The sequence below is a fragment of the Clupea harengus genome, unplaced genomic scaffold (assembly GCF_900700415.2).
Source record: "Clupea harengus unplaced genomic scaffold, Ch_v2.0.2, whole genome shotgun sequence".
In the NCBI taxonomy this organism is placed as follows: Eukaryota; Metazoa; Chordata; class Actinopteri; order Clupeiformes; family Clupeidae; genus Clupea; species Clupea harengus.
In genome coordinates, this window is record NW_024879620.1 from 75,001 (window position 1) to 95,000 (window position 20,000).

At 47.5% G+C, this 20,000-nt stretch overlaps 1 protein-coding gene across 1 annotated transcript in view; it reads left to right on the forward strand.

Annotated features, from left to right (window-relative positions):
- Nucleotides 1–20,000, forward strand: part of LOC122129284 (threonylcarbamoyladenosine tRNA methylthiotransferase-like) — a gene marked incomplete at its 5' end in the record, with an annotated part of 94,201 nt that overhangs the window by 73,662 nt on the left and 539 nt on the right. Inside the window, 2 exons of the mRNA XM_042704297.1 lie at nucleotides 5,314–5,397; nucleotides 8,430–8,594. Coding sequence (XP_042560231.1) covers nucleotides 5,314–5,397; nucleotides 8,430–8,594 — 249 coding nt within the window. The remainder of the gene's footprint in view (nucleotides 1–5,313; nucleotides 5,398–8,429; nucleotides 8,595–20,000) is intronic.

Sequence of the window (20,000 nt, forward strand, 5' to 3'; positions counted from 1 at the left end):
CAGTTGATATTTTTGGTTGTGTTTACACGATCTGTTTTGGTGGTGATGTTTGGTCTCCCCCTCGTTTCTGGGGGTGGTGACGGGCACGGAACAATCTGGGCAGAACCGCAGAGCGATGACAGGCGGAGTTGGCACGTAAGGAGAACCAGTGGAAAATGTGTTTCTTTCCTGCTCGTGGGGGGGGGGGAAGAGATAAAGAGGATTGAATGGAATTAGAAGCTGGAGGGAGAGCTGCTCCTCACAGTTATTTAATATAGGAAATTGTTTCATCATTCAGATTAATTATCAATTTAACACATAATCTTCCCTCAACGCCTCGCATCGCCTGCCGCGTGATTGAAGTTTCTCCGTTTCTGGGGAAACGCAACATGTCGTCATGCCGCTAGAGACGAAACATTCCACCGCATCTAGGAGAAAGCCAGGCTCGTCACAGATAAGGCCTCTCTCCAGGAAGGCTGGTGCACTTTTAAAAGAAGAAGAAGAAGAAGAGGAGGAAATAGAAGGAGAGATTTATTTGTCTTTGTCTGGACTGTAAGCCTCGTCTGGGTTTGATCAGCCTACTCCAGGATTCTCTCTGCTCATCGTCAAAGCGTGCGAGATTAGCGGTTTGGTAACGCCGGACTGCCGTAATTATTGTTTGGTGAAAGACTTGGATCCGCGGTGCGCACGAGAGAGGGAGAGGGGCGAGTTTGTTTTCTCACCGCCTTCCAGAAGCTTCTGAGGGATCTGGTTCCATCTCGACGCTTCTGTACAATTAGATTCTCGTATGGCAGGATCAGATCAGCCCACAGCAGTAATCCCTTCCTATTATTTCTGCTCTGATTTTGTTTGTGGCATAATCCACCGACCTGGATTACAGTCAATTAAAGGGACGGCCATCTCCTATGTGATCTGAAGCCAGGATGTGTTAGAATGGTGGAGATGAGCTTCTTTCTCCTCCTCTCGTGGCCTTGTAGCCCTGATCCCACCAGATCCGAGTGTTTACCAGATCCCTCCTTTCATCTCCGCTCTCATCCTCCTCTCTGTTCTGTCGTTCCCTCTGACAGCTCCCCCCTCAAGTCTGACAGGGGTGACAAGTCCATGACCATATGGCCAACACCAACGCATGATCAAGTTCCGGAACCATTGGCGTTATCAGAGTTACAATAAGAAAAAGAATGAAATAATACTTTATACATTTCCTCTCCTCACAGTCCTCACAAAACCTGTCTGGGAGGAGACGTCAGGCGAGGCTCTCTCTGCTGGGGCTCAGAGTGATATCCCAGAGGCTTGTTCCTCTCGCTCGTCCTCTGCGGTTGCTCTTGCAGTCCTCTGAAGTGAACCTGTACAGGCATGTCAGCTAATTTGAGGCTAGCTGGAAGGAAGCCCCCAGAGGCATAGAGAGTTCAGATCAGTACAGTAGGTACCCATCCTGCTTCTGCTCAGACTCCAGTCATAGGCGTCTGTTCTCCAGGGTTGTCATGACTTGCACTGTGACTGCAGTCATAGTCGTCTGTTCTCCAGGGTTGTCATGACTTGGACTGTGACTGCAGTCATAGTCGTCTGTTTGCCAGGGTTGTCATGTCTGGCACTGTGACTGCAGTCATAGTCGTCTGTTCTCCAGGGTTGCCATGTCTGGCACCGTATTCAAACGCTTTTTGTCTTATTATCAGCGCGGGTTTGTGTTTATTAGAAGAAAAAAAGTCTTAGTGTTGCAAAAAAGTTTTTGGACAGTGAGTTGCTTCTCTCTTCTACTGATTGCACTGATATCCATCCTCACATTTAGATTATTTCACGCTAAAGTTTATTTCATGCTTAAAAGTTGAGAATAAGTCAAGGGCTTCTGAAAGCCAGATTAAAGAGCTAATCAGTTTGCACGCACACAAGCATAGAGGCTTATCCTTTGTAAGGCAGCACGCTAACACTCTAAATCACACACACATACACACACACACACACACACACACACACACACACATACATACATACATACATACATAAACACAGGCTCTAAAATGGTGTATGATTGGTTTAACATTCATGGCACTTTGCATGGGAGCCTGGCAGTAATTGTATGATCTCTCTGGTGAATGCCTTCGCCCACACTCGCTCGCAAAACTCAGTCTGTTTTTTTTCCTCAGCCTGCCGCATGAATGGCTTGCCACCGCTCCACGTACATTAGGCAGTCGGCATGGCACTAATTGTTTTTTTTTATCGGCTCTGAGCTTAGAGGTTGGAGTGGCTCGAGTGAGCACTTCCTCCATGAGCGAGGTTGCAGAGGGGCACCTGTCCCGTGTCTCTTCCAGAGCTATGAGTCTAATTTGTATTCCCCCGTGGCTCAGCTGATAGACCCACTGCTAGAGTTGCCACTAACAACAGCAAGATGGTGGGTTGGATTCCCAGGGAGCACACATGGCTTACGGGTGACAACATGCATCTGTGCTGTAAGATGCTGCGGATAAAAGCGTGTGCGAAATAAATAAACGACTATGGCAACCAGTTTAACAGACCGTTTTTCACTCCCTGAACGTCTATTTATTAGTATATTTGCTGTGCGGATGTTCTTCTAATTAATAATTCATATCTGTAATGATGCACTTTAATGGTGCGTTTTATGCACCTTAATGTGTGGCTGACCTCCTGCTGATGTTTAATGTTATTAACCCAGGAGTTGGAAGGCACTGATTTCAGGGTGTAATTTTCAAGTTTTTTTTCCTTTTCCACTTTTTAATTAAATTAAATGTGTTGCGTAGCATGACTAAAAACGGCTGAAACCAACTCCTGTGCGGTGCTAAAGAAGGCTGGTCTGGACTGGTTTGATCTGATCTGGATCTGGTCTGGTCTGCTGTTCTCTCTGGTGTTTCTGCAGCTCCACTAGTAGAGCCATGTCTGGGGTCTGTTGCCCGAGGGAGCACAAATACTGATTCATATCAGCGCATTTGGAGCAAAGCTCCTGCTGAGTGAATACATGTCAGGGTTCTCTCCAGGTTGCTCTGCGTCGTGGTGACAGCCAGCCCACATGGCCGTTGGTGCTGCCGGGCCTAAGCTGGGCCGGGTTTGGGTCAGATCCGCTTTGTCTCATCCGTGTGTGGCAGGCCCGCCGTCAAGGGGGAGTCAAAGGGTACTGATGGCCCTGGCCCAAGGCCCGCTAATGTTTATGATGAAATGGTGTGTGGGAGAGGAGAGATGTTTTGCCTTGTGTGTGTGTGTGTGTGTGTGTGTGTGTGTGTGTGTGTGTGTGTGTGTGTGTGTGAGCGATCTGTGCGCACAGGGTGGGGGTTCTTGGAGTTCATCTCCTCCTCAGGCTGAGTAAGACACACGGCGGGCCTGGCGCCTGGAGGCTGTCCTGCTTGTGTGTGTTCCCATCATTATGTTGTCATCTCTTCACTGTGTTATCTCATGTGCCATCTGATGGACTAAGCTCAAAAGATTTCACTTAAATCCAGTTGGAGAGAGTGGTCAGGTCCAAGCGTGTGTGTGTGTGTGTGTTTATTTATGTGTGTGTGTCTTGGAAACCAGATTGGTCCCAAACAATATTTGGTTTGTGTTATGATTATTATGAATAAATGTGTAGTTTCAGAGAATTAGAGGTCTGGTGAGATGCCACCAGTGAGAGTTCAGGTGTGTGTTTGTGTGTGTGTGTGTCTGTGTGTGTGTGTGTGTGTGTGTGTGTGTGTGTGTGTGTGTGTGTGTGTGTGTGTGTGTGTGTGTGTGTGGTCACCACCTCCTTATCCGTATACCACCCCCAATAATACAGCTGTGGAGCTTCAAAGAGGATGAGACACCAGTGGGGCGTGTGTGTGTGTGTGTGACTGGATCACACAGCTCAGTTCCGCTGCATTACTAATGAGTCAGTGCAGGTTGCCATGGTTCCTGTGACTGCTGCACTTTGACCTCAGTTGCACAGCAGCCTGCTGCCCTGTCATGGACAGCTCCCCATGCTTAAGTTCTCACAGGTGCACTATGGGATGCCCTGCAAAGGTCACAACCTCAGGAATGTATGCAGCAGGATTGAGGGGGGAATGGATGCTGGGAGGAAGAACAAAATCCAGTTCTTTTAAGAGGTCTTTTTTTCATCTCTTTCTCTTTCAGTCTCAGGACAATGTCTGAGTTTGGTACCTTCCCTTAAGTTCCCTGAGTTTATAAAAAGAAGTCTACAAAGACTCCATTCTTTCTCGAACTTGTATTAGTTTTATTTGTATTTGTGCCACTCTGTACGACATGGTGGGGTCTGTGGAGGGTTCCTGTGTCCTCTCCTGGCCTTCCAACAGGCCTTGCAGTCCTCCAATCTCCGGCTCTGTCACACACACACACACACACACACACACACACACACACACACACACACACACACACGACACTCCAACACCCTCATGCACATTCAAGCAGTCTTATACACACATATTTACTCATACACACAAACTCATACACACACAAGCACATACATGTCCACACACACACACACACACTTTTTTGTCATATGTTTGTTTTACCAACATACACATTCCTATAACTGAAGCACATACCAACACTGCATTAAGTATTATTACAAAAACGCTCAGAGAGATTCCCCAGATAGTGTGTTTGCTTTAATGAAATAATAGGCTTTTGCTTTATCTCCCCCTCCACCAAGAGTTCTTTTGGCCTTTCCAAGGACTCTACCAGGCATGACCAGGCGTTCACACGTCTCATGTCAGGCTTTGACCTAAAGGGCCTATGTTTAAAGTGGGGGTGGTCGTCTTCCAAAAAAAAAACATAATTTTCATTCCTCTGTTCAGGCAGTGAAAGGTCTACCTCATGTCCCACTGTGTTCATTAAAGAATGTACGTGTTGTTAATGGATAACTGAAATCATCTCTGCAGCTGAATCACACCTTTCTTCCGCTGACCCCTGTTTAGAAGATTTAAATTGGATATGTGTGCTGTGAGCTAGTGTGGGCGTATGCACATCCCTCTGATTAACACACCCGTAATGAAACCACCTCTTCACTCTGCTAAATAAATGAATAAACTCATCATTAGCCAAGAAGGTTCAGCTCCCAGATTAATGTATTCGCTTTTTAGTAACTCTTCTATAACCTGAAGTTTTAGAGAGATAATTGGGAAATTTCAGAATCGTTGCAGTTGTTGTGATTCCATTCAATCAGTGCCTGTTAGAAGCAGACCGTAATAATAGCCTTCAAATAGACTTGTGTTTCAGCGTTAAAAGTTATGTTCTTTGAAAGAAAGCAGACTATTTTTCTCATAAATAGCATAACTTTGTCCTTCTCTAACTTTTGTTTTCGCTCTCTCTTTCCTCGCTCTCTCTCTATCTATCTCTCTCTGTCCTCTCCAGATTGGCGAAAGGCAAAAAGTACTTGTGACAGAGGAATCTTTTGATGCACAATACTACGTAGCACACAACAAGTTCTATGAACAGGTAAGAAACACTTCTACACAAACTCACATGAGTTGCACACACACACACACACACACACCCTCCCTATCTCTCCCCCCTTACCCATGGCCTTTTATTTGATGTCTGATGGTCCTCCAGTAAAGCATGTACCATAGGGGGGTAGCCTGCAGTCACATTCCTGACCGAACAAGCAGTCACGAGGCTTCAAAGCTCACTTGTAAAAATCCCTCTCTAAGATCATCAAATAAATCAGTCTTAACAGTCATCAAACACGTTTGAAGCGCTCTTTCTTAAAAATGGTTTACATGACATCCCTTCCTCTCTCCGTGTATCGGGGGGATGCAGTTGGGATTGATATCTGCTTCTTCCGTTCTCTCTTTCAACTCCCAGACAAAAATGTTCTTTCCCTTTTTTTTTTTTTTTTTCTCTCCCATAATCCCGTCTGCCAGCTGTGTCATGCCTTTGCAGGAGAGTGTGAGTCAGTGACACCCCTGTGGGGGTCTCCTCCTAAGGACGTCAATCCCCAACCCGTCTGTGCAGAAATGAAACCGCCATTATTTTTGTGTGTGTCTGGAGCGGAATAGGAAGTGACATCACAGCACAGTGAGTCACGGCGGACCACTCGGAGAGGGAAGCCCCAGAGCCGATTTCCTCTAGTCCACAGCTGTGGCCTTGGCAGCCACATCACCATATTGAGTGTGTGGTTGGGTGTGGACGGGCCATGCTAAACTAGTGGAACGGCGTGCTCAACCCTAAAGTTCAAAACGTCTTTGGGAGCGAAATAATCGAGAACGAGAGAGAGAAATTCCAACAGTATATCATCTAGCTTCCATAAGGCATGTCAAGCAGATGGACTCATCTCGGCCCTTTCGGTGCTTTGCTGTGCGTAGAGAACACCTGTCACCTGTCCACTCAGTTAGACCACTTAATACACCCCCATAGGAAGGCAGTGAGCATCACTGTTAAGTCACCTAGAATAGAGGTGTCTGCAAATGACAGGTACAATCATTCTTATGAGCATTGAAGAATGGTAGTGTTGCAGCCCACACACACACACACACACACACACACACACACACACACACACACACACACACACACAGGTACAGGTACCAGAGGAGAAGAGGAGAGAGCTGTGACTCATTCTGCCACTTCCCTCCATGATATCCCTCCCTCAGTTCCACACCACGCATTCCTTTTTTTTTCTCTCTCTTTTTTGTTCCTCCTGTCTTTCTCCCTCATGTACCAACTTCCCCTCTTTCCTTTCGCCTATTCTGTCTCGGAGGCTTCAGCCTCTCCCTCCCTCTTTTTCTCTTTCTCGCTCTCTCTCCCTCCCCCTCTCACTCCCTCGTTCCTCTTTCCCTCACTGAGGGGCAGATGCACATGTCAGTGCCCATGTCAGTCCCCGTTTTAGGACTAATTTCGTCAGAATGTGCACCTAAAAATATGGCATGGTTTGTACAAATCGACCGCACATGGCTAAAAAAAACGCATTCAGCCCGCTGCAGCAGAATGACAGAAAGCGCTTTTCAGACATTTCTGCTCTTCTGCATTTGTGGGAGGGTCGTGGAAGAAGTGAGAGTTTGTGAAGTTATGTGAGAAGGAGCGTAAGGACTGATTACGTATTCCGCTCTCTAACGTATGTGCACCTGGCTCTCTCTCTCTCTCGCTCTCTCTCTCTCTCTCTCTCTCTCTCCTCTCTCTCTCTCTCTCTCTCTCTCTCTCTGCTCTGACCTCAGCACTGGTCTCCTCTGCACTGACATATTTGCTTCTCTCCATGAAGAGGGAGCAGACTATTGACACAGCTCTGAAAAGTACAGCTTAGACATATTCAGCTGGCTTTTCTTGATGAGAGGACCTTGACCAGCCCCGTGCCATGCTGCAGGTGAAAGGGAAGGCTCTGTGTGTTCTGTCTGGGTCATGGTGTAAAGCTCTGAAGAAGGAACCTCTTTTCACACGACATGGTTCTCTGTGTGGCCAATTGTATGACCTGGTTGGCTTTTATACAACGAGAGCATGCGAGACTTTGCCGTGGTAACAACATGAGTGAAAGGCACAGCTTCGTAGTACTCCAGACTGCAGTGTCTAGTTGCTGTTTAGCGAACGATTTTTCAGTTACATTTACTCTCTTGAATTCATACTTGGCAACCTTAATGAATTTTCATCGCTTGAAATGGTTATTTTAATGTAGTGAGCTTCGCCTCGTTCTCTTATTATACTGTAAGAATAGGGAAGTGGAAGAATAAACCCTTCTGCCTCAGGTGCATGGGTTTGATCTCTGGGCTTGATGTAATTGAATTTTTCAAAAGGCCATTTTTAACGTTTATTGAATTGAAAGTCATTACGCACTAACAACACAAGAACTTGCACTCAAAGGTGCGGAAAAAAAGAAGTGGCTCTCTCCTGAATAATTGGCGGGTGGGAAAAAAAAACCTCTGAGATCTAAAGCTCCAGCCCAGGTTAGATTGCACCTAATGTGCTCTAAAAACCTGCCCAGGAGTCCTTTTAAGGCTTGAAGCCGCCATCGAGCGTCTGTGCTGCAGTAATGAAGGCACTCCGGCTGCAGAGCCCCCACCTGCCTCTCCCGCGGCGACGAGTCAAAGTCGATCTGATCCCTCTGTGTGAGGTCCATCATCCGCGCGCCGCCATGCAGAGACGCCGCACGACAGAGAACGGCACGGGCTGCTCTGAACAGCCGAGGGGCTAAAGGAACTCGAGTCTGGAGAGATTGGAGACACAATGGAAAAGGAGCCCTTTGGAGCTCGCAGTCAAGCCCAGTCAACTTTTCATTTCCGTCTACACATATGTCATACATACAGGGGAGCCGAATTGTGTTCGTCGAGGACTACAGTTCGGCACATAAGATGGGACACAGTCGACTAGGTGGCAAATGCAAAAGTGCTAAATGAAGTGAAAAGGTTGCCGTCACAGTGCTTATTGCTAAGCCAAACTCTGTTAGCCTCTGAAAGTTTCCTCTCTCATGTCAAACACATTTGCCCTAAATATATCGATCTTCTTTTCTCTCTCTATCCCCGCGTTCCTTCCCCTCTCAGGTGCTGGTGCCAAAGAACCCTGAGTTCAAGGGGAAGATGATCGAGGTGGATATCTACGAGACAGGGAAGCACTACATGAAGGGGCGACTCGTGGAGGACTCCCCTGTCATCACACCCTCTATCGCCCAGCCCCTACAGCGAGGGGAGGTGTCAGGACTCACGCAGGTAAACTCACCGGTGCTCAGGTGCAGAAACATACTTTGAGGTACACTCACCTGTTCTCAGGTACACTCATCTGTGGTCAGGTACACTCACCTGTGGTCAGGTACACTCACCTGTTCTCAGGTAACTCACTTGAAACTCACTTGTAGTTAACTACTCTGACATCCACTCGGGTACACTGAGCTGTTTTCCTCTGCAGTCTCTGCAGGATCAGCTCATTCCCTTTGGAAAGCCCTGGCAAGTCCTGGTGCAAATCACCACAAACTATATAGTCAGCACTACAACCTAGCATCCTTAGGTTAACACTTCAGAACGTAACCCCAGGAACATTTACAACCTCAGAACTTAGAACCGTAGTCTCTAACCACTACTGCATGTTATTGCCACTTCTACACGTTATTGCCCCTACTGCACGTTATTGCCCCCACTGCAGAGTCATTCATTACCTGTGCCCCCAAAGTCAACGACTGTGGAGCCAGCCATCACTGAAACCTCATTAAGTAGTTTGGGCAGTCACTGTTCACTAGCGACTGATTAGCCAGTGTGGCTAGCACATAAGCATGAGTCATTAGCCAAAACTGTGATTAACTAAGAGTCACTCAGCACGACTCACAGGGCTTCATTTCTCTCTGTGGAATCCGTCTGTCAAAAACACTTCTGTACAATCCTTCATCTGTGTACAAAGCAAGACTCTCTCTCTCTCTCTCTCTCTCTCTCTCTCTCTCTCTCTCTCTCTCCCCCTCTCTCTCCCCCCCCCCCCCCCCCCCCCCAACCGTAAGCTTAACTCAGGAAACACGTCACTCGGAGGTCATAAACTAGTTCTGTATACACACACACACCCACCCCTCACCAGTCAGAAACTTGTCTGCTGTATGAGAGCTGAAGATGGTTTACTCACACACTTGTGCGCACTCTCTCACACACACACACACACACACACAAACAGACATACACACACACAGATACACACACAGACACCCACACTCTCCTCAACAGCTACCCTGTGTGATATCTGAGGCTGTTTCATTCAGAGCAGGAGCCAGTGTGTCTGTAGGTTAGTATGGCTCTCTAACTCGCTTGTATAAATGTTTCTGTGAGGAATGTTCTGGTTCCAGAGTACTTCAGTGTCATCCGAGGCCAAACAACAAACTCGCCTGACTTCAGAATTGTCATTTCGCCATGGAAACAGAGAGGGTCTGGTTATTTCTTCAGCTAAGAGCATGCATGTGCATGCACACACACACACACACACACACACACACACACACACACAGAGATGTGCAAACACACACACACACACACACACACACACACACACACACACACACACACACACACACACACACACACACACAGAGATGTGCAAACACACACACACACACACACAACTGAGGACGAGAGCCTGTAGGAATGTGGATGTTTTTAGAGTGATTCTAGTTTGTAAGTATTGCTTTCAACTTGAGACATTAGTTTGAGGTGATCCATTGAAGATGGCATTCTTGGGGCTCTCAACACGAGGCCCACCCCACAGTCTTCCCATACTGAAGGATGACATATTGGGCATGGTCCTGTTACAGATCACCCCTGGAGCTGGAGCCTAAGTGAATGAGACTCCACACATTCGTGCTGTGCACTTGTGCGACTGTGTGTGTGTTTTGTGTGCGAGTGTGTATGTGTGTGTGTGTCTGACTGAGTGTGTGAAGTTACTGTGGAACGGTCACATTGAGCAAACGGCTCTCGCTCTCACTCTCTCATTAGCCGCGGCGCAGCATAAGTGGGTTAAAGGGGGCTGAGGAATGCTAACGCGTTAGCCGCACCGATGGCTCCCACTTAAGAGCCATTTCCACCCCATTACCCCATTCCTGAATTAAAACCCCAACCCAGGGACCCCCCACCCACCGCCACCCCCCACCCCATGGGGTAGTGTAATTATTAGGAGACGTGGAGGTCAAAACAATAATTCCCCTCAAGAAAAGAAAAAACAGCCCATGAAGATGGTGGTCGGAGGAGCTGCATGCTGGGATGTTGGCGTTGGCGTCGTCGGTGAGGGCTTTAAAGGCCACTCCGGATGGAGAGAAGAGGTCAGGATGAAGGGATGGTGTTAAACGAGTGCACACTTGCTCTCTCTTCATCCCCGTGGCTCAGATTGCGCTGCTACTCGGGGAGCTCTAGGGGGTGATGTCATCGATGAGGTGTTGCCGTGGCGATCTCTGGCTCCAATGTACGTGTGTGTGTGTGTGTGTGTGTGTGTGTGTGTGTGTGTGTGTGTGTGTGTGTGTGTGTGTGTGTGTGTGTGTGTGTGTGTGTGTGTGTGTGTGTGTGTGTGTGTGTGTGTGTGTGTGTGTGTGTGCGTGTGTGTGTGTGCGCGTGTGTGCGCGCGAGAGAGAGAGAGAGAGTGTGTCAGCGTCAGGAGGCGATGGTGTGTGAAATTAAAATGTGTATGGCCTCTCTACTCACTGTCTCATGTCCTCTCTGCTCCTGCGATCACAAGCCACACGGAGAAATAACAGCCCAGACTCTGATTAACATAAGGAAGAGAAATAATGACAGATTAGCCAGCCATATAGTTCCCAAATTAGTCAGCTGTGGACACAGGGCTCACTCTTTCTCCCTCTCCCCTCTCTGACCCTGTCTCTCTCTCTCACCCCCCCCCTCTCTCTCTCTCTCTCTTTCTCTCTCTCTCTCTATCTATATCTCCTTGTGCTTACTCTTCCTTTCTGCCCTTCAGCATGTAAAGGTCATTAACGACGATCCCTTTCATTTCTAGAATATATCGTGTGTGTGTGTGTGTGTGTGTGTGTGTGTGTGTGTGTGTGTGTGTGCATTGTGTATGGACAGAGCAGAGGGAATGGAGAAAGCTTGCAGCAGTCCAGCCTGGTCACATAAGGTCAACTGATGGCCAGCTAAGTTCAAACTATTTGTCAACGTTGACTTTTAAAGCCTATTATATTTATTGTGTGTTTTAGGCCATGGCTGTGCTGTTCGCATGGACTTACTGGAGGTTATCCTCAGCCCTAATTGTTTTATTTTACCTTAACAATTTTCATAGGATAATCTATCATCCAAAGAGAAGTCCAATCCAGGCAAATTGTGATGGCACCTTGGTGAGCTGTTTGAGCTACAGTAGAGAATGAGAGAGAATCCTTTAGTCCAGCCCCACGGTCAAAAGACTCTGGGAGGATATGAATGTAACTTTGGGAGATGAGAAGTGTTTGTGTGTGTGTGTGTGTGTGTGTGTGTGTGTGTGTGTGTGTGTGTGTGTGTGTGTGTGTGGTGTGTGTGCGCCAGCCAAGAGAGACTGGTTTAACAGCCAAACTGCTGATCTAGCCATATGAGCAGTGGTAGTCTTCTGTGGAGTTATGAGTAGCTTGCGTTTCTGCAGCTTTCTCAGCATGGCTTAGTGAGAGCGGCCTGATCGCATGTCTCAGCACCAGAGCCGTCTACCCGGTCCTCTGGGCATCCGGTGGGTGCTGTGAGACAGCTGTGGGGGCATCCTGGGTAAACTCTTACCATTCGACCTCTCACCTACATCTCTGCTAAATGTAGTTTATCTGTTCGTTGACTTTTAAAGCCTATTATATTTATTGTGTGTTTTAGGCCATGGCTGTGCTGTTCGCATGGACTTACTGGAGGTTATCCTCAGCCCTAATTGTTTTATTTTACCTTAACAATTTTCATAGGATAATCTATCGCATGTCTGATCGCATGTCTCATCGCATGTCTCAGCACCAGAGCCGTCTACCGGTCCTCTGGGCATCCGGTGGGTGCTGTGAGACAGCTGTGGGGGCATCCTGGGTAAACTCTTACCATTCGACCTCTCACCTACATCTCTGCTAAATGTAGTTTATTTGTCAACGTTGACTTTTAAAGCCTATTATATTTATTGTGTGTTTTAGGCCATGGCTAGGCCATGGCTGTGTCTGAAAGTAAAAGTTCACGTCGTCAGTACTTTTGCTGATTTGTGTCAGGGGGGTTAAAGTGCTCCCACGGCTGATAGGTGTGTCTTGGCAATTCATTTCAAGTTTTGAAAAATCTCAAAAACATTTACAATGCAGACTGACTATATCGGTACCGTGAACCAGAACTAAATTGGTATTGATAAGCCTCTGGGCAAACGGTGCTGCTATCAGTATTTATGAAATGTCATTTTGATTGATCAGCGGTAGTGACACTCTGCTCTATGTGACGAAAGCGTTGCATGCTTTTTTTTATTTATTTTTTTTATCATGTAGCAACATGATCAATTTTTGTCTTGAGCAGTGCTTGTTTCCAGAACGTAACTTGCTAGATAGGCTAATGTACGTTTAACATCCATCTATTTTGCTTGATACGGCGAGTAACCAAGCATTAACTTCCTAAAATTAAGCTACTTTGTAGACATCGACTAACGTCTTTAAATGACTGCTATAATGATAACGTTATCGGTCAATTGAAGTAACATTTAAAGTTTACACACATACACAAATTGTTAAAACACACTCTGGTGATCTATGAGGGCTTTAAAGCCTTGCTACTTTTCAGATGATCATACCAGCTAACCTTGACTAGATCCTCTCCAGAATCAAAACTGTCTGGAGGAGTGTTCCATAGACTGTCTGGAGCTGCATGTTCTATTTCAGCCCCGCATAAGCCCTTAGCTCCTCTCCCTTCTCTGTCTGGAGGAGAGCAGCGTGGTCATTATCAGACCTACATAAGCCCTCAGCTCATCTCCAGAATCAAGACTGTCTGGAGTTGAGCAGCCGTGGTCCATAATCAGACCTACATAAGCCCTCAGCTCCTCTCCCTTCCCTTGTCTGGAAGGGTGAGCAGCGTGGGTCCCATTATGGCAGACCTGTATATCTATTATAGGATTCTGCCTATAGGAAACAGCACGTATGGGCCAGTGCTCCAGTCTGCCACTCTGGTTACTGAAGATGCTGAGACTTTATATGGTCAAGTAGAGGGTCCAGCACTGTGATGTCTGAAAGAGGCGTAGCAGCTGGTTCTGGATTGGCTCTAGAGATAGCCGGCGTTCTCCGGACCCTAGACCTGGAAGTGCTTGGCAGGGAGAGGTTTAACAGGCATAGGTGTCCGTCCATTGCTTACACTACCACAGGGTGATTGGATCTCGTAGCGGCTAGTACACATGACCGGACGATGCCACAACCCCCACACACACGACACACATATGTGTGTGACAGTGCTGAGGCAGCACATGTATAATCTCATGGGCAGCAGGCTGCTACACAACCATGCCCAACCAATACCACCTTTAGCAGACATCCATTCGGTAATGGCACTCTACCATTCTGACCAGTGTGATAAGGCATCTTGTATAGGGGTCTTTATAAATACTTTGTTGTCTTGTGGTCATGGTGTATGTATGTAATGTGCATCCTCAACCTTCTCCTCATTATCCATGTCTCCCAGTAAACACGTGTGTGTGTGTGTGTGTGTGGTGTGTGTGTGTGTGTGTGTGTGTGTGTGTGTGTGTGTGTGTGTGAGAATGTCAGCCCTCAACACCTTTGCCAATGCATCTGCCTCTGGAGACACTGTTGGTGTGTGTGTGTGTGTGTGTGTGAAACCGCACTCCATTCGCTTCCCTGAGGACTTGACTATCTACCCTCTCTTTATCTTCTAGATTTGTTTGTTTGTTTGTCATTTCTATTGTATTAATTGCTAGTTGAGGTGCTAATTAGGTGGTAATTGGCAGGTTAGTCAATACTAATTGCACCTTCCTTGTGACCCTACGCATTTCATTGTGACCAAGTAATCAGCATTCTGTGATGAAGCTCAATCAGGTTGATAAATGTCTTCTTTTTGTCCCTCTTTTAAGTCTACATCATTTCATCACATTAGACATTTGCTTCTTCTTCAAATGACCCCTGAACTGCATCCATTTAAATGATAAATATGAAGAAACCTTAATTACTTGTTTCAATTATTATAAGTTTGTGTATGCAGCTCCTGTGCGTGCGTGTGTGTGTGTTTTTAATTACATTAGTATAGCCCATCTTGTTTTAACAGAAAGAGGGATGTTCTCTAGTCTGTATATGAGACCTATAAAGCTATTGTACAGCTCATGGTTGTGTGTGTGGTGTGCTGAACAATTTGACTTTACACTAGTGTGTGTTATGTTAAATGCATTCATAGGAAGAGCTCAGTGCTGTGTATTGTGTGTGCATAGATTAAATGTGATATCCCCATTTAATTCCCTCCCATAATTAGAAGTGAGCCTTCTGTAATATCTCATTAAGTGTAAAATTCATCAGATGGATTGAAGCTAGTCTCCCCTTAAGTTAGTTCTTCAGTGTGCGTTTCATTGGTGAGGGGGTGATTCTGTTTCACCTCTCAAGGGAACATGTTACATACATGCACTAGCACGCACACACACACACACACACACACACACACACACACACTCACACACAGGGACCAGGGGCCAGAATTAATATGTTTAAAAAACCTAATACACACGTTCTCTCTCTCTCTCTCTCTCTTTCCCCCTCTCTCTCCCTCTCTCTGACACACACACACGTATTCCCTTCTTTAAGATCTTTAAATCAAATTCTAATATGACTTTAGCTCTCTCTGGGTTGCCATACCTGGCTCCCTCCCTTCCCTCCACATGAGAACATTTGCGAGTGAGATGAGATGCTGGATGGATTACCTAAGCAGCCGTACCCGCCAGCCTGTAATCTGCCCATTCTGACAAATGGAGAACATGTTTATGAATTAATGTGCTGGGAAGTGCACTAGCGGGGCGAGCTCAGGCGCTAGATATTAGCGTCGCAGCCTGGGCCTCGCATCGCCCCCAGCTCTGTGACGAGGGCCACCGCTCCCGGGGCCAGTATTCATGCGCTAATCCTCCCCATTAGATCACAGGCAGGCAGGCAGGCATATGGGGGAGCGCCACGCCCAGGTAGTAGCCGCCTCGCAGGGGGAACCAGCCCGGTGGGGCGCGGATCGGAACCCGACGTGGCCCAGGGCAGTTTCAACCTCAAAGGTCATGTGCCGTGTCAGAGGAATGTGTTCTAGGAGCTCATCTGGTAGAGGAAGGTACTAGCCACACCTCAGTCATGGGTTTGACACCCCAAGGCCACCCACTGATGCATCTTCCATCTGCTGATGCATTTGTGAAATGACGATGGCGTTCCTGGGGCTCAGCTGATAGAGCCAGATAGGTGCAAACAACACCAAGCTGATGCGCGCTGACAGAAATGGGCATCTCTAATTGACTGTGAGTGGATTTGGATGAAAGCATCCTCTAAATGAATAGACGTGAATGGAGAGACGCCGCCGTCCTTGGACAGAGGCCTTCTGAGTGTGTGTCGACTCGTTGCAGCCTAAAGAGGCTGCGGGGTCAGCGGCAGCGCAGTGACCTTTTCTGAAGTGTTTCTGTTGCCTTTGTTGCGATGCTCGTGTGTGTTTGTGTGTGTCGCGTCCCAAGGTTTTTCCATCTTCTAGTGCTGGTTGAAAAGCCTAGGCTACAGCTCAGTTTTTCCCTCGGGGGATCCAGCTTTTTGTGTTTGTGTGTGAGTTTGTGTTTGTGTGTTTGTGGCGTGGGTGAGGGTCTCTGTTTGCGTTTGGAAATTGGCTGAATTTATAAGTAAATAAATCGTTTGCGGCGTGCGGCGTAGCACTCTGAGAAACACACGCCGTGCACTGGAGTTGACAGAGGCTTACACATGAAAGCCTGTTTACTCTACTGTGGTCGCTCAGCTTACACTCGGTCTCAGATCATAGTCACGACAGGGCAGTGTGACGGATTACACTCAGAGACTCTGTGTCCGTGTCTCTCTCTCTCTGTGTGTGTGTGTGTGTGTGTGTGTGTGTGTGTGTGTGTGTGTGTGTGTGTGTGTGTGTGTGTGTGTGTGTGTGTGTGTGTGTGTGTGTGTGTGTGTGTGTGTGTGTGTGCGCGTGCGCCTGTGTCTGTCTGTGTGAGAGTGTGTGTGTGTGTTTTCAACCTGTGTTGTACCACACTGTGCCCCTAGAGAGCTAAACACCAGGGCTGCCAGTTTTGTCACAGACTCCTGAGGATTTACACTCCACAACTGTAGCCCAGTTGGTCCAGTTATACATACATACATACATGCATGTCTGTCATATGCCCTCAGTGTGTGTGTGTGTGTGTGTGTGTGTGCGTGCATGCACCTGAGTACTCTTCAGGAATGTGTGTCTATATTTGGCTCGGAAATGTCTGTGTCTGCATGTCTCGGGAGCTGAGCTCAGCTCAGTTCAGCTATTGATCCAGATGTGTGCTGTATCTGGGCAGGATCTCTTCTGCTAACTGCCACTGACTGGTCCATCATTACATCATCTCCTGACCTGCATGCCCCCCCCCAGCCTCAGATCATCGAATAAGGGACAGAAGTGCAAGGTTGTTACCGTGGTGATCAGAGGTGTCTTTCATCAACTGTCTCAGACCGGTCTTTACACACACACACACACTCAAATGCACACACACACACAGTCGTCTACACCACACACACACACACACACACACACACACACACACACACACACACACACACAGACAGTCATCTGACCGGTCACACACTTCCATATTCTTCCTCAAAGACCGACACAGACGTGTGCATGCAGAATGCTCTTGGGAGTTTCTGCTTCTGTTCTTAGACAGTGAAGCCCTCTCCCCATCCACACACTCCTGGACAGATACCTACCTGTCACTCTCCAATGGAGGCTCTTTAAAGAACATCAGCGGCTGTCCTCTCTGTTCTTTCTTCTCCTCTGTCCTCTTGTCTCTTCCCTCCCTCCTCCCTATTTCTCTCCTGTCTCTCTCTCCTTTTTCCGGTCTGCCTCTCATGTGATGTGTGTGAGTTCTGTGTGTGTGAGGTGTGTGTGTGTGTGTGTGTGTTTCATGTCCTCTTGGGAAATGACAAGGGATGGGCATTAGGCAGATGATCTGCTAGGAGATTGCTGAGCTCTTTGATTGTGTGTACGTTTGTGTGTGTGTGTGTGTCTGTGTGCGTGCGTGTGTGAGTGTCTGTGTGCCTGCGTGCGTGTGTGTGTCTGTGTGTGTGAAGGCGCTCATGAACGTGAGTGTAGCACAGCCCTGAGAATGAGGGCTGAGCCTAAGCACACGGCCCAGTCTCCTTCCTCAGTAGCGTCCCCTTCTGTATCTGTTTGATCATGAGAGCCCACAGGACACTCGCTGATGTCTCTCTCTTCTTACCCTTCACAAACAGAACAGCTGAGATGGCTGGCTGGTGTCTGTTAGCCTGTAGTGTTTGTGTGTCTGTGTGAGTGTGTGTGTCTGTGTGTGTGTCTGTGTGTGTGTCTGTGTGTGTGTGTGTGTGTGTGTGTGTGTGTGTGTCTGAGCGAGGGAGAGGATGCATAAGTGAGAAGCTGTGTATAGAAGAGTGAAAGTGTGTGTGGTTTTCCCTTTGATATGGGAGATCAAAATCCAAGCAGAGGGAGAGGAGACAGGCAGGCTCTCCCACAATGGGGAAGACCCCCACCATCTCCCACTGATCCAGTGCCCTGGACTTAGATAAGAGGGGGGGGGGGGGGGCATGAAAGGCACTCTGGGTGGACAGATATGCGGATGAAGTGACTGACAGAAGTGAGGAGAGGAGCAGAGAGATGAGAGAAAGAGGGAAGAAAGATGAGCTGCACAGAGATGAGAGAGAGAGAGAGGGGAAAGATGAGAATAACAAGAGAAACAGAGAGCATCTTGAGATCCATCTCTTTATTACTCGGGGTGCTAGCAGACAGCGTCTCTCACACACACACACACACACACACACACACACACACACACACACACACACACACACAGACACACACACAGCTGGACATCAGGAGAGGATCAGTGTACCACCTAATGATGTGGACTTCCTCAAGGTGATCAGAGCCCCAGTTGTTTCTCTTTCTTTCTCTCTCTCTCTCACTCCCTCCTCCCTTTCTCACATTGTCACTCGTTTCCCCCACTGTTCACTCTCTCTTTCTCTTCCTCCCTCCCTTCCTCCCCCTCTCCTTCAATCCATTTTCCCTGTCTGGAAATGACCTGTCAGAGGACAGTACGGGCCGTTGCCCCCTCAAAACACCTCATGAACTGGGGGGGGGGGGGGGGGGTGTGTGTGTGTGTGTAAATCTAGACCAAACCGCGGCCACCAGACACACACCCCCACCCACCCTGATGCATATTAGCTTCTCCACTTTGATAGGGATTACCATTCCAGGCCCTGGCATGGGAGAAGTGATGAGGTCTATGAAAGGCCCATTCCGATTGGTCCTTGGCCTGTGATAATGGGCCGATCGCTCTCGTGCACACTCTGTCCTATGGCCTAAATGATCATATTATTGGCTGTCCTGTCAAACGGGGCTATAAGGAGACAGATCCCTATCGCCTCCTCTATTATACATGAAGCCTTAATGTGCCAATGCATTACAGTAGACACACACACACACACACACACACACACACACACACACACTAATCTTACAAAATGACCCCCAGTAGCATTATAGTACATTGATACACACATACACATCTCACACACACTACCACCACTGGACTGGACTACCGGTCACTCAGGCACACACACACACATACTTCATTGGTCATTATTGTCATTGCAACTCACTTGACAACTTCTCACATTTTCATGACACACACACTCACACACACACTTATGTAAGATTCATAGGCACATTACAGCCATAATCCGACTGGCACTCCATCACACACACACATGGCTCCTCACTCCATTGACCCCTAAGGTTAACAACCACCTCATGGCCTGTTTGATGACTGATAATGCTCACACACACACACACACACACACACACACACACACACACACACACACTCCTCTGTGATGATGATTCATAATCTACTGGTTGTCTCCCGGCAGCCACGGGCCCCAGTGAGGGAAATTAAGCCTTCCTGCTAAAGTCAACCTCTTTTCATTTTGATGTCAAGCCAACTTTATACACACACACACACACACACACACACACACACACACACACACCCACCATCATGATACATCTGTAATGCGCTGCTGGCAGGTGTTCCAGTTTAAATGGAGTGTGTGTGTGTGTGTTGGTAAAAGTATTATAACGTCTCCTTAACTAGAGAAACCACTGCCTGGATCACATCAGACGAGCTCCTCACTAAACTGAGCCAAGTAATTACTTAGGTCAGGTTGCCAGGATCGGAGTGGATTAAATGAGTCACAGATCGACACAAAGCAACAAACAAACACACACACACACATACATTCTTTTTGCTGGTGTTTACACCTGTTTGCACAAGTGCCTCTGATTTAAATGGAGGCTGGTGAGATGGTGTAGTATTGTAGCATAAGGTGTGTGTGTGTGTGTGTGTGTGTGTGTGTGTGTGTGTGTGTGTGTGTGTGTGGATCATGCTCTGGGCTACTTGATCCCGGTAGAGAGTCTAAC